Raw genomic sequence first — 13,198 nt, 5'->3', positions numbered from 1 at the left:
AGCTCAAATGTGGCGGCAGCGTGATGAGAGGAGGCAGGATTCAATGCTGAGGCTGCTGCAGGACCAAACCAGTATGCTCCAGTGTATGGTTGAGCTGCAGCAAAGGCAGCTGGAGCACAGACTGCCACTGCTGCCCCTCTGTAACCAACCGCCCTCCTCCCCAAGTTCCATAGCCTCCACACCCAGACGCCCAAGAACGCGGTGGGGGGGCCTCCGGCCAACCAGCCACTCCACCACAGAGGATTGCCCAAAAAGAAAGAAGGCTGTCATTCAATAAATTTTAAAGTTGTAAACTTTTAAAGTGCTGTGCTTAAAGTGCTGTGTGGCATTTTCCTTCCCTCCTCCATCACCCCTCCTGGGATACCTTGGTAGTCATCTCCCTACTTGTGTGATGAATGAATAACGAATGCATGACTGTGAAGCAGCAATGACTTTATTGCCTCTGCAAGCGTGATTGAAGGGAGGAGGGGCGGGTGGTTAGCTTACAGGGAAGTAGAGTGAACCAAGGGGTGGGGGGTTTCATCAAGGAGAAACAAACAGAACTTTCACACCGTAGCCTGCCCAGTCATGAAACTGGTTTTCAAAGCTTCTCTGATGCGTACCGCGCCCTCCTGTGCTCTTCTAACCACCCTGGTGTCTGGCTGCGCGTAACCAGCAGCTAGGCGATTTGCCTCAGCCTCCCACCCCGCCATAAACGTCTCCCCCTTACTCTCACAGATATTGTGGAGCACACAGCAAGCAGTAATAACAGTGGGAATATTGGTTTCGCTGAGGTCTAAGCGAGCCAGTAAACTGCGCCAGCGCGCCTTTAAATGTCCAAATGCACATTCTACCACCATTCTGCACTTGCTCAGCCTGTAGTTGAACAGCTCCTGACTACTGTCCAGGCTGCCTGTGTACGGCTTCATGAGCCATGACATTAAGGGGTAGACTGGGTCCCCAAGGATACATATAGGCATTTCAACATCCCCAACAGTTATTTTCTGGTCTGGGAATAAAGTCCCTTCCTGCAGCTTTTGAAACAGACCAGAGTTCCTGAAGATGCGAGCATCATGCACCTTTCCCGGCCATCCCACGTTGATGTTGGTGAAACGTCCCTTGTGATCCACCAGAGCTTGCAGCACTATTGAAAAGTACCCCTTGCGGTTTATGTACTCGGCGGCTTGGTGCTCCGGTGCCAAGATAGGGATATGGGTTCCGTCTATAGCCCCACCACAGTTAGGGAATCCCATTGCAGCAAAGCCATCCACTATGACCTGCACATTTCCCAGGGTCACTACCCTTGATATCAGCAGATCTTTGATTGCGTGAGCTACTTGCATAACAGCAGCCCCCACAGTAGATTTGCCCACTCCAAATTGATTCCCAACTGACCGGTAGCTGTCTGGCGTTGCAAGCTTCCACAGGGCTATCGCCACTCGCTTCTCAACTGTGAGGGCTGCTCTCATCTTGGTATTCATGCGCTTCAGGGCAGGGGAAAGCAAGTCACAAAGTTCCATGAAAGTGCCCTTACGCATGCGAAAGTTTCGCAGCCACTGGGAATCGTCCCAGACCTGCAACACTGTGCGGTCCCACCAGTCTGTGCTTGTTTCCCGAGCCCAGAATCGGCGTTCCACAGCATGAACCTGCCCCATTAGCACCATGATGCATGCATTGGCAGGGCCCATGCTTTCAGAGAAATCTGTGTCCATGTCCTGATCACTCACGGGACCGCGCTGACGTCGCCTCCTCGCCCGGTATCGCGTTGCCATGTTCTGGTGTTGCATATACTGCTGGATAATGCGTGTGGTGGTTGATGTGCTCCTAATTCCCAAAATGAGCTCAGCGGCCTCCATGCTTGCCTTGGTATGGCGTCCGCACAGAAAAAAGGCGCGGAACGATTGTCTGCCGTTGCTCTGACGGAGGGAGGGGCGACTGACGACACGGCTTACAGGGTTGGCTTCAGGGAGCTAAAATCAACAAAGGGGGTGCCTGTACATCAAGGAGTATTTCAGGCAGGACTGCACGGAGGGTTCCAATAAGAAATGGTGCACCTAAGTTATCGTTGTTATTGGAACAAGGAGGTTAGCCTGGCCTCTGATTGATACATGGCTAGATTTACCTCGCTGCACCTTCTCTGTGAGTGACTGCAGTGTGATCTGGACAGGGGAGGAGGCAAATGAGTACAAAACAAATCTGGTCTATTTCTTGTTTTGATACACTCCATCTATCTTTTACATCTTTGGCTGGCAGCAGACGGTGCAGAAGGACTGCATGCCATCCACATCTCATGGCTGCTTGGCAGAAGATGGTACAGTACGACTGCTAGCCATCTTCATCTCTTGCCTGCCTGGCATAAGATGGTACAATACGACTGCTAGCCATCTTCATCTCTTGCCTGCCTGGCATAAGATGGTACAATACGACTGCTAGCAATCCTCATCTCTTGCCTGCCTGGCAGAAGATGGTACAGTACGACTGCTAGCAGTCCGTATCGCCTGCCCGCTCACCATAAGACGGTTCAATAGGACTGCAGGACTAAAGAGAATGACCTGGTCAAGTCACTCCAAATTTAGTCCCTGCGCCCATGTCTGCCCAGGCGCTCCCAGCCGACGTGGCCAGGAGCACCTCGGACACGACGAGGACGACTACCAATCGTATTGCACCATCTGCTGCCAGAAGGCAATGGGTTGCTGCTACTGTGCAGCAAAGCCATACCGCGTCTGCCAGCACCCAGGAGACATAGGGTGACGGTTACCTGAGCTGGCTCCATGCTTGCCGTGGTATGGTGTCTGCACAGGTAACTCATGAAAAAAGGCGCGAAACGATTGTCTGCCCTTGCTTTCACGGAGGGAGGGAGGGAACGGGGGCCTGACGACACGTACCCAGAACCACCCGCAACAATGTTTTAGCCCCATCAGAGTGCTCCATTGTGAGTGCTCTGGACAGCACTCTCAGATGCCCGATTGTTTGCCATTGCTCTGACGCTGGGAGGGGCGCTTACAGGGTTGGCTTCAGGGAGCTAAAATCAACAAAGGGGGTGGCTTTACATCAAGGAGTATTTCAGGCAGGACTTCACGGAGGGTTCCAATAAGAAATGGTGCACCTAAGTTATTGTCGTTATTGGAACAAGAAGGTTAGCCTGGCCTCTGATTGATACATGGCTAGATTTACCTCGCTGCACCTTCTCTGTGAGTGACTGCAGTGTGATCTAGAAGAATGAGTCCCCTAGACAGGGGAGGGGGGGAAGCAAATGAGTACAAAACAAATCTGGTCTATTCCTTGTTTTGATCCACTCCATCTATCTTTTACATCTTTGGCTGGCAGCAGACGGTGCAGAAGGACTGCATGCCATCCACATCTCATGGCTGCTCGGCAGAAGATGGTACAGTACGACTGCTAGCAGTCCGTATCGCCTGCCCGCTCACCATAAGACGGTTCAATAGGACTGACTGCAGGACTAAAGAGAATGACCTGCTCAAGTCACTCCAAATTTAGTCCCTGCGCCCATGTCTGCCCAGGCGCTCCTGATCGACCTCACAGAGGCGACCAGGAGCACCTCAGACATGACGATGACGGCTACCAGTCGTACTGTACCGTCTGCTGCCACAAGGCAAGGGGTTGCTGCTACTGTGTAGCAATGCCGTACCGCGTCTGCCAGCACCCAGGAGACATAGGGTGACGGTTACCTGAGCGGGCTCCATGCTTGCCGTGGTATGGCGTCTGCACAGGTAACTCAGGAAAAAAGGCGCGAAATGATTGTCTGCCCTTGCTTTCACGGGGGGAGGGAGGGAACGGGGGCCTGACGATATGTACCCAGAACCACCCGCGACAATGTTTTAGCCCCATCAGGCATTGGGATATCAACCCAGAATTCCAATGGGCAGCGGAGACTGCGGGAACTGTGGGATAGCTACCCACAGTGCAACGCTCCGGAAGTCGACGCTTGCCTCGGTACTGTGGAAGCGCTCCGCCGAGTTAATGCACTTAATGCACTTAGAGCATTTTCTGTGGGGACGCACACACTCGAATATATAAAACCGATTTCTAAAAAAACGACTTCTATAAATTCGACCTAATTTCATAGTGTAGACATACCCCTAGTGTAGACCAGGGCTAAGAGGTGCAGCAGGAACTCACAGGCAGGGGAGGCATTATGCCACATTTGTACCCTCCCCAGCCTGGGCTATTTCAGGGCCTAGACTAGGCTCCTGTTATAACATAGAGTCGTGGGGGCCCTAAGTTATGGCAGCTGCCATGTGGCCCACAGAATTTTCTGGAACCTCCACAGTGCTGCATCCCTGGGCTCCATCCCTGACTTGATCCTCAGAACCCCAGCCCTAGGGCTTGTGAGGGGGCACTCTAGAGGCAAATTTACAGCTGCCTTCTGCCGTTCCTGCAATGGGTTAACCCTGCCCCAATCAGATATGGGCCTTTATGCCATTCCAGCACTTCTTCGTAGTGTAAAGAGGTGTGGGTGGGGGGCGATCATCTCACTCGCTACCTTAACTGCACTCCTTGGCAGCAAATTGAGGGGCTGAGCTAAATGTTGCCGGTGTTAGGCTCTGACCACTTATAGTCACCTGCTTAAATATTTTAAGAAATCCTCAGTGAACAGCTGCTCAATGGCATCTTGGGCTGACTGCAGACTAGGATCCTGCCCGGAACTCCCCTCACTTTCCTGATTTCCTGTTACAGCTCTTTCTGCTTGTGAGTGAATTGGAAGGCCTGTTCTCATTCTGGATGGGCGGCTCGGTGCTGTGCCTCATTGAATTTGGAGAAATCATCATTGACTTTCTGTGGGTCACCATAATTAATATCATCAGTTGGTGCAAAGGCCTGAAGCAGAAGCGAGCCCTGGCCCAGTACCCAGATACACCTCTGACAGTGTCAGAGCTGTCACAGGCTCATGTCAATTTTGGGTTCCAACATGAAAAATCCCATTTCAACCCCAATAATGAAACTTATCCCAATGAAGAAATCCCACCAGAACCCGGCACTCCGCCCCCGCACTACGATTCACTGCGCATTCAGCCCCTGGATTTCACAGAATCAGACAGCGATGGAGGGGGCCAGATCAACACTGAATGCAATTTATCACCTTTATCTAACTGTCCCAACGAAGAGCCTGGTCTGCCGGGGCTCTGCGATTCACTCTGAACACTTTGTTCTTAAAACTCCAAAATATAAACCCACTGAAGAAGCCCAGTCTTGCAAGGTGAACTCTTGGAGAAATTCTGCACCAAAAAATTAAATATTCTGCAACAAAAAAATATAAAATTCTGTGCACAATATTTTAAAATTCTTCAAAATTCAGCATATTTTGTCAAAATAACACAATATAATCACACGGGTTTCAATTATTTGTGGTCATTTATTTCAAAATAACTGTCAGCAAGTATGTAACAATTCAGACAACAAAAAAGAACCAGGAAATGTTTTCTGACAAATAGATTCCTTACTAGGCATATTAATACAGAACTCTGAGATTCATTTAAACTACACTACAGAACTGCATTTCCTGCACCCCTCAGAAGCAGTGCAAAGGTTTGGGGGAGTCAGGGGTAACGGAGGAGCTGAGGGAGAGGGAAGTGAATTGCTGGAAAGGAGCCCGGGTGTGAACTTGGAAGGTTGTTGGGTATGAGTGGGAAAAGTATGGAACAGGGTTTTTTGGGGGGTGAGGAGGGGTTGTTAGGGAGCTTCCCCCATGCAGAGCCTGGCTCCTAGCCTCTCCCCTTCAGTCAGGCACATCCGCCCCCTCCCACGTATTCCTGCACCCCCATGTGTCCCTCCACCCCCATTCAGACACCCACTCCCCCATCCCCATGTGTCTCTGTGCCCTCACCCAGCCACTCCCTGTCCCTATGTAGCTCTGCACCCCTCCCCCATCACTATGTGGCCCTATGCCTCCACTCTCATTTAGCCCCGTTCTCCACCACTGGCCCTTATGAGTCCCTGTCTGACCCCACCCAGCACTGCGTGCTGTCTGTCTCCCAATAGCACCTGTCTCTTGACCTGGCCTGACAGGCTCTTTCTCTTCCCTTGCTGGCCAGGAGCTGCTGCTGTGTTCTAGCGCCAGGCTGCCCTCTGGTGCGCAAAAGGCGGAACTCAGAAGTTAGTTTCTGCTCAGCGCCGCAGCTGTTCTTGTGCCACAGCACTGTCTGGTGGGAAAATGGCAGAACTGCAGCAGCATTTTGGCAGAAACTTGTGATAATACGCACAGCTCATTGATTACGCGCGCCTGCAGCAGTGCAGAATTCCCCCGGGGTAAAAGTGCAAGTGTCTGGCCCCAGCCCGGCTTGTCGGCACACGGGTAAATGAGCCCCCAGAAAGGCAAAGTGCCAGCAAATACATTCAGCTTCCCCCCTATTTCTCAGCCAGTGGTCTCTGGCAGTGCGAATTACCTAGTGTCTTTGCGAGCCAGCATTGGGCGGATTCAGTCAAAGCCTTTGCCCACCACGGGCCAAGCGCGCAGCCCGCCGAGACAAGGAGGGCGAGGGACTCGCTTTGCTGGGACCAGGGCGGCCAACGTCCTTCTCGCACAGAACCGGACACCCGGGTCCTGCCCCTCCCCCGAGGCCCCCGGCATGCTGGGCGGGGAGGGGGCTCTGGGGTGGGGGTGGGGAGGGGGCGCTGGGGGGCAGGGGCTCCGGGAGGGGAGTTTGGGGGGTGGGGGGCGCTGGGGGCGGGGGCTCCAGGAGGGGAGTTTAGGGGTGGGGGGGACGGCGGGGGCTCCGGGAGGGGAGTTTGGGGGTGCGGGAGGTGGTTGCACTCTGGGTGGGGAGGGGGTGCTGGGGGCGGGGGCTCTGGGAGGGGAGTTTGGGGGTGGGTGGGTGGGCGCTGGGGGGCAGGGGCTCTGGGAGGGGAGTTGGGGGTGCGGGGGGTGGTTGCACTCTGGGTGGGGAGGGGGTGCTGGGGGCAGGGGCTCCAGGAGGGAAGTTTAGGGGTGGGGGGGATAGTGGGGGCGGGGGCTCCGGGAGGGGAGTTTGGGGGTGCGGGGGGTGGTGGCACTCTGGGTGGGGAGGGGGTGCTGGGGGCAGGGGCGGGGGCTCCGGGAGGGGAGTTTGGGGGTGGGGGGGCGCGCTGGGGGCGGGGGCTCTGGGAGGGGAGTTTGGGGGTGCGGGGGGTGGTGGCACTCTGGGTGGGGAAGGGGTGCTGGGGGCAGGGGCGGGGGCTCCGGGAGGGGAGTTTGGGGGTGGGGGGGACGGCGGGGGCTCCGGGAGGGGAGTTTGGGGGTGGGGGCTCCAGGAGGGGAGTTTAGGGGTTTGGGGGGTGGTGGCACTCTGGGTGTGGGGGGGTGCTGGGGGCAGGGGCGGGGGCTCCGGGAGGGGAGTTTAGGGGTGGGGGGGATAGTGGGGGTGGGGGCTCCGGGAGGGGAGTTTGGGGGTGGGGGGGGCGCTGGGGGTGGGGGCTCCAGGAGGGGAGTTTAGGGGTGGGGGGGACGGCGGGGGCTCCGGGTGGGGAGTTTGGGGGTGGGGGGGACGGCGGGGGCGGGGGCTCCAGGAAGGGAGTTTGGGGGTGGGGGGGCGCTGGGGGCGGGGGCTCCAGGAGGGGAGTTTAGGGGTTTGGGGGGTGGTGGCACTCTGGGTGTGGGGGGGTGCTGGGGGCAGGGGCGGGGGCTCCGGGAGGGGAGTTTGGGGGTGGGGGGGATAGTGGGGGCGGGGGCTCCGGGAGGGGAGTTTGGGGGTGGGGGGGGCGCTGGGGGCGGGGGCTCCAGGAGGGGAGCTTAGGGGTGGGGGGGACGGCGGGGGCTCCGGGAGGGGAGTTTGGGGGTGGGGGGGCGCTGGGGGCGGGGGCTCCAGGAGGGGAGTTTAGGGGTTCGGGGGGTGGTGGCACTCTGGGTGTGGGGGGGTGCTGGGGGCAGGGGCGGGGGCTCCGGGAGGGGAGTTTGGGGGTGGGGGGGGCGCTGGGGGTGGGGGCTCCAGGAGGGGAGTTTAGGGGTGGGGGGGACGGCGGGGGCTCCGGGAGGGGAGTTTGGGGGTGGGGGCTCCAGGAGGGGAGTTTAGGGGTGGGGGGGATGGCGGGGGCTCCGGGAGGGGAGTTTGGGGGTGGGGGCTCCAGGAGGGGAGTTTAGGGGTGGGGGGGATGGCGGGGGCTCCGGGAGGGGAGTTTGGGGGTGGGGGGGGCGCTGGGGGTGGGGGCTCCAGGAGGGGAGTTTAGGGGTGGGGGGGACGGCGGGGGCTCCGGGAGGGGAGTTTGGGGGTGGGGGCTCCAGGAGGGGAGTTTAGGGGTGGGGGACGGCGGGGGGTGCGGGAGGGGGGGCAGGGGCGGGGGCTCCGGGAGGGGAGTTTGGGGGGGGCGGTTGCCATGGCTCCCAGGAAGCAGCCCCCAGGTCCCTGCAGCCCCGCGGCGCCCGCTGGCTCCGCCCCTACAGCTCCCATTGGTCCTGGCCCCTGGCCAATGGGCGCGGGGGAGCCGGAGCCACCCCAGCCCCGGCCGCGCCGCCAGCGCTGGTTGCTGAGCCGGGGGCGGGCCCCGGCGCTGGGCCGCGACGGTGGCCGGGCGGGGCCGATCGCAGGGCCGCTGGGTACGGTGGCCGGCGGGGAGCGGCACCTGGCGTTTCCCGGCAACCTCTGCGCCCTGCGTTGTTCATGACCCAGCCAAGATGGCCGCCGCCGCCTGGGGAGACGGTGAGTCTGGGGCGTCCCCTCCCCCAGAGCCGGCCTCCTGCCCCTCGGGGCCTTGCGTGGGCCGGGGGCGCCTGTCCCGGGTGGGGCCGCGCCGCGCCGCCGTGACTCCAGCGCCCCCTCCCAGTTAGCCGGCCCAGGCGGGGCAGCGCGGGGCTCGGGAGGGGGGCGGCGAGACCGGGGGGCCGCTGGGGGAGGGGCGGCGAGAGCGGGGGGCTGTTGGGGGAGTGGGGGGGCAACGAGACCAGGGGGTCGCGGGGCTCGGGCCGGGGGCGGTGAGACCAAGGGGCCGCTGGGGGAGGGGCGGCGAGACCAGGGGGCCGTTGGGGGAGGGGCGGGGGGGCAACGAGACCAGGGGGTCGCGGGGCTCGGGCCGGGGGCGGGGGGGCGGTGAGACCAAGGGGCCGCTGGGGGAGGGGCGGGGGGCTGTTGGGGGAGGGGAGGGGGGCAACGAGACCAGGGGGTCGCGGGGCTCGGGCCGGGGGAGGGGGGGTGGTGAGACCAAGGGGCCGCTGGGGGAGGGGCGGGGGGGCGGCGAGAGCGGGGGGCTGTTGGGGGAGGGGCGGGGGGGCGGCGAGAGCGGGGGGCTGTTGGGGGAGGGGCGGGGGGCAACGAGACCAGGGGGTCGCGGGGCTCGGGCCGGGGGAGGGGGGGTGGTGAGACCAAGGGGCCGCTGGGGGAGGGGCGGGGGGGTGGCGAGATCAGGGGGCCGCGGGGAGGGGCAGCGTGTTGTGCGGCGCTGGCCCCGGACGGAGCGGGGGCTGGCGAGAAGAGGGGGCCCCCGAGGTTGCGACCAGCCCCGCTGAGCGCTGCCCCCGTCCCGCCCGCCTGCGGGTAGGAGCCCGGCTCTGAGCTTGGTGGCGGAGCGGCCCCGGCGCCCGGGATGGATTTCTCCAAGTTCCTGGCTGATGACTTCGAGGTGAAGCGCTGGGTGAACGGAGCCTTCCGGGCCGTGCAGCAGCAGGATGCCCCTGGCAAAGTGGACGCCCACGCAGCGACCTTGGTGATGAAGTTACAGCTCTTCATCCAGGAGGTCAACAATGCCGTGGAAGGTGCCGCCTTGTGTCTCCTTGCGCTTGGGAGCGGATGTCGTGACCGTGTGGGCAGGGGATGGCGCTCGCTGCAGCCAGGGCTGGTCCCGGTGTAGTGCAGCAAAGTGCTCTCCGTGGTAATGTGCTACTTGCAGTGTACAGAGCGTGCAAAAAACCAGAACATCACGCTGGGATGTCCGCTCTGCGCTGCGCTGACATTGCTACGCGTGGAATTGCACGTATACTGTGGTGCAAGTAACTGCTACCCGTAGGCATTTGCTACATCAGGTAGCAGCTTACTACAATAGCAGTTTCCTACAATCCATCACGTATCAGTAACTGCTACCAGTAGCACATTCCTGCGGAGCAGTTTAATACAGTACACCGGCACCTGCTTTGCAAGCTTCCTCCTGGAGCGCTGCCAGCAGGCACCCAGTGCTGAGTCGAACTGGTTGCCAATTTTCCCACCATTTTTCTCTCTCAAAAAACATTGATTCATGGAACCCACAATTGCTTGTGAGATGGGGTCGGTTTTGACAAATCTCCCAATTTGAAAAATTGTAAATTATCTTTTGAAATTGTTGAAACATTCCATTTTGATATTTTTGAAACCAAAAAGTTTTGTTTTTAAATTTGAAACAACTTTTCATTTTAAAATGTTAATTTATACTAAAAAGAAGTTTTTCTTAAAAAAAAAAAAAAAAGTCAATATTGAAATGAAATGTTTTGATTGACCTGACCCATTTTTGTGTGTGTTGGGTTTTTTTTAGATTATTAGTTTGAGGATTTTGACTTTTTGTGCTTGATTTGGAGAAGGAAAAAAAATTGAAGTTTTGAAAACTCTTGCAGAATGAGAGAACTTTTTCCCGCTCATTTCTGTCCTGACCTGCAGCATCTTCTGGTATTCCAGCCCAGTTGTTCTTCTCTCTTCTGCTCTCCTACCAATCCCCCCACCAGCATTGCTTTACATGCTTTGTCCTTAGTATTATTTCATAGAATATCAGGGTTGGAAGGGACCTCAGGAGGTCATCTAGTCCAACCCCCTGCTCAAAGCAGGACCAATCCCCAATTAAATCATCCCAGCCAGGGCTTTGTCAAGCCTGATCTTAAAAACTTCTAAGGAAGGAGATTCCACCACCTCCCTAGGTAACCCATTCCAGTGTTTCACCACCCTCCTAGTGAAAAAGTTTTTTCCTAATATCCAACCTAAACCTCCCCCACTTCAACTTGAGACCATTACTCCTTGTCCTGTCCTCTTCTACCACTGAGAATAGTCTAGAACCATCCTCTCTGGAACCACCTCTCAGGTAGTTGAAAACAGCTATCAAATCCCCCCTCATTCTTCTCTTCTGCAGGCTAAACAATCCCAGTTCCCTCAGCCTCTCCTCATAAGTTACGTGTTCCAGACCCCTAATCATTTTTGTTGCCCTTCGCTGGACTCTCTCCAATTTCTCCACATCCTTCTTGTAGTGTGGGACCCAAAACTGGACACAGTACTCCAGATGAGGCCTCACCAATGTTGAATAGAGGGGAATGATCAAGTCCCTCGATCTGCTCGTTATGCCCCTACTTATACATCCCAAAATGCCATTGGCCTTCTTGGCAACAAGGGCACACTGCTGACTCATATCCTGCTTCTCGTCCACTGTCACCCCTAGGTCCTTTTCCGCAGAACTGCTGCCTAGCCATTCGGTCCCTAGTCTGTAGCTGTGCATTGGGTTCTTCCATCCTAAGTGCAGGACCCTTCACTTATCCTTATTGAACCTCATCAGATTTCTTTTGGCCCAATCCTCCAATTTGTCTAGGTCCCTCTGTATCCTATCCCTGCCCTCCAGCGCATCTACCACTCCTCCTAGTTTAGTATCATCCGCAAATTTGCTGAGAGTGCAATCCACACCATCCTCCAGATCATTTATGAAGATATTGAACAAAACCGGCCCCAGGACTGACCCCTGGGGCACTCCACTTGACACCAGCTGCCAACTAGACATGGAGCCATTGATCACTACCCGTTGAGCCCAACAATCTAGCCAGCTTTCTACCCACCTTATAGTGCATTCATCCAGCCCATACTTCTTTAACTTGCTGACAAGAATATTGTGGGAGACCGTGTCAAAAGTTTTGCTAAAGTCAAGAAACAATACGTCCACTGCTTTCCCTTCATCCACAGAACCAGTAATCTCATCATAGAAGGCGATTAGATTAGTCAGGCATGACCTTCCCTTGGTGAATCCATGCTGACTGTTCCTGATCACTTTCCTCTCATGTAAGTGCTTCAGGATTGATTCTTTGAGGACCTGCTCCATGATTTTTCCGGGGACTGAGGTGAGGCTGACTGGCCAGTAGTTCCCAGGATCCTCCTTCTTCCTTTTTTTAAAGATGGGCACTACATTAGACTTTTTCCAGTTATCCGGGACTTCCCCCGTTCGCCACGAGTTTTCAAAGATAATGGCCAATGGCTCTGCAATCACAGCCGCCAATTCCTTTAGCACTCTCGGATGCAACTCGTCCGGCCCCATGGACTTGTGCGCGTCCAGCTTTTCTAAATAGTCCCTAACCACCTCTTTCTCCACAGAGGGCTGGCCATCTATTCCCCATGTTGTGATGCCTAGCACAGCAGTCTGGGAGCTGACCTTGTTAGTGAAGACAGAGGCAAAGAAAGCATGGAGTACATTAGCTTTTTCCACATCCTGTCACTAGGTTGCCTCCCTCATTCATTAAGGGGCCCACACTTTCCTTGGCTTTCTTCTTGTTGCCAACATACCTGAAGAAACCCTTCTTGTTACTCTTGACATCTCTTGCTAGCTGCAGCTCCAGGTGCGATTTGGCCCTCTTGATTTCATTCCTACATGCCCGAGCAATATTTTTATACTCTTCCCTGGTCATATGTCCAACCTTCCACTTCTTGTAAGCTTCTTTTTTATGTTTAAGATCCGCTAGGATTTCACCGTTAAGCCAAGCTGGTCGCCTGCCATATTTACTATTCTTTCGACTCATCGGGATGGTTTGTCCCTGTAACCTCAACAGGGATTCCTTGAAATACAGCCAGCTCTCCTGGACTCCTTTCCCCTTCATGTTAGTCCCCCAGGGGATCCTACCCATCCGTTCCCTGAGGGAGTCGAAGTCTGCTTTCCTGAAGTCCAGGGTCCGTATCCTGCTGCTTACTTTACTTCCCTGTGTCAGGATCCTGAACTCAACCAACTCATGGTCACTGCCTCCCAGATTCCCATCCAGTTTTGCTTCCCCCACTAATTCTTCCCGGTTTGTGAGCAGCAGGTCAAGAAAAGCTCCCCCCCTAGTTGGCTCCTCTAGCACTTGCACCAGGAAATTGTCCCCTACGCTTTCCAACAACTTCCTGGATTGTCTATGCACTGCTGTATTGCTCTCCCAGCAGATATCAGGAAAATTAAAGTCACCCATGAGAACCAGGATGTGCGATCTAGTAGCTTCTGCGAGTTGCCGGAAGAAAGCCTCATCCACCTCATCCCCTTGGTCCGGTGGTCTATAGCAGACTCCCACCACTACATCACTCTTGTTGCTCACACTTCTAAACTTAATCCA

The 13,198-nt window shown here is 56.5% G+C and overlaps 2 protein-coding genes and 1 long non-coding RNA gene across 5 annotated transcripts in view; 2 read left to right on the top strand and 1 right to left on the bottom strand.

Annotated features, from left to right (window-relative positions):
• The window catches only part of LOC311527483 (epithelial sodium channel subunit beta-like), a gene marked incomplete at its 3' end in the record, with an annotated part of 32,151 nt that extends 27,012 nt beyond the window's left edge, over positions 1 to 5,139 (top strand). Inside the window, exon 12 of the mRNA XM_084641513.1 lies at positions 4,678 to 5,139. Coding sequence (XP_084497639.1) covers positions 4,678 to 5,139 — 462 coding nt within the window. The remainder of the gene's footprint in view (positions 1 to 4,677) is intronic.
• LOC311527484 overlaps positions 1 to 5,175 on the bottom strand; it is a 29,943-nt gene extending 24,768 nt beyond the window's left edge. Inside the window, exon 1 of the long non-coding RNA XR_014713350.1 lies at positions 5,081 to 5,175. This is a non-coding gene — a long non-coding RNA (uncharacterized lncRNA). The remainder of the gene's footprint in view (positions 1 to 5,080) is intronic.
• Positions 5,176 to 8,399: 3,224 nt separating this feature from the next.
• COG7 (component of oligomeric golgi complex 7) overlaps positions 8,400 to 13,198 on the top strand; it is a 31,953-nt gene continuing 27,154 nt past the window's right edge. The window contains exons 1-2 of one of the 3 annotated variants that reach the window (XR_014713357.1): positions 8,400 to 8,609; positions 9,445 to 9,658. Coding sequence is in view for 2 of the 3 variants with exons in the window: in XM_084641624.1 (XP_084497750.1) it covers positions 8,571 to 8,609; positions 9,445 to 9,658 (253 nt within the window). In the remaining variant the exon portion in view is untranslated. The remainder of the gene's footprint in view (positions 8,610 to 9,444; positions 9,659 to 13,198) is intronic. The other 2 variants (XM_084641624.1, XM_084641625.1) reach the window with 2 other exon arrangements.

The sequence above is a fragment of the Lepidochelys olivacea genome, assembly GCF_965140295.1.
Source record: "Lepidochelys olivacea isolate rLepOli2 genome assembly, chromosome: 10".
In the NCBI taxonomy this organism is placed as follows: Eukaryota; Metazoa; Chordata; order Testudines; family Cheloniidae; genus Lepidochelys; species Lepidochelys olivacea.
Note: the sequence above shows the minus strand (reverse complement) of the source record. Positions and strands in the feature narration are given on the sequence as shown.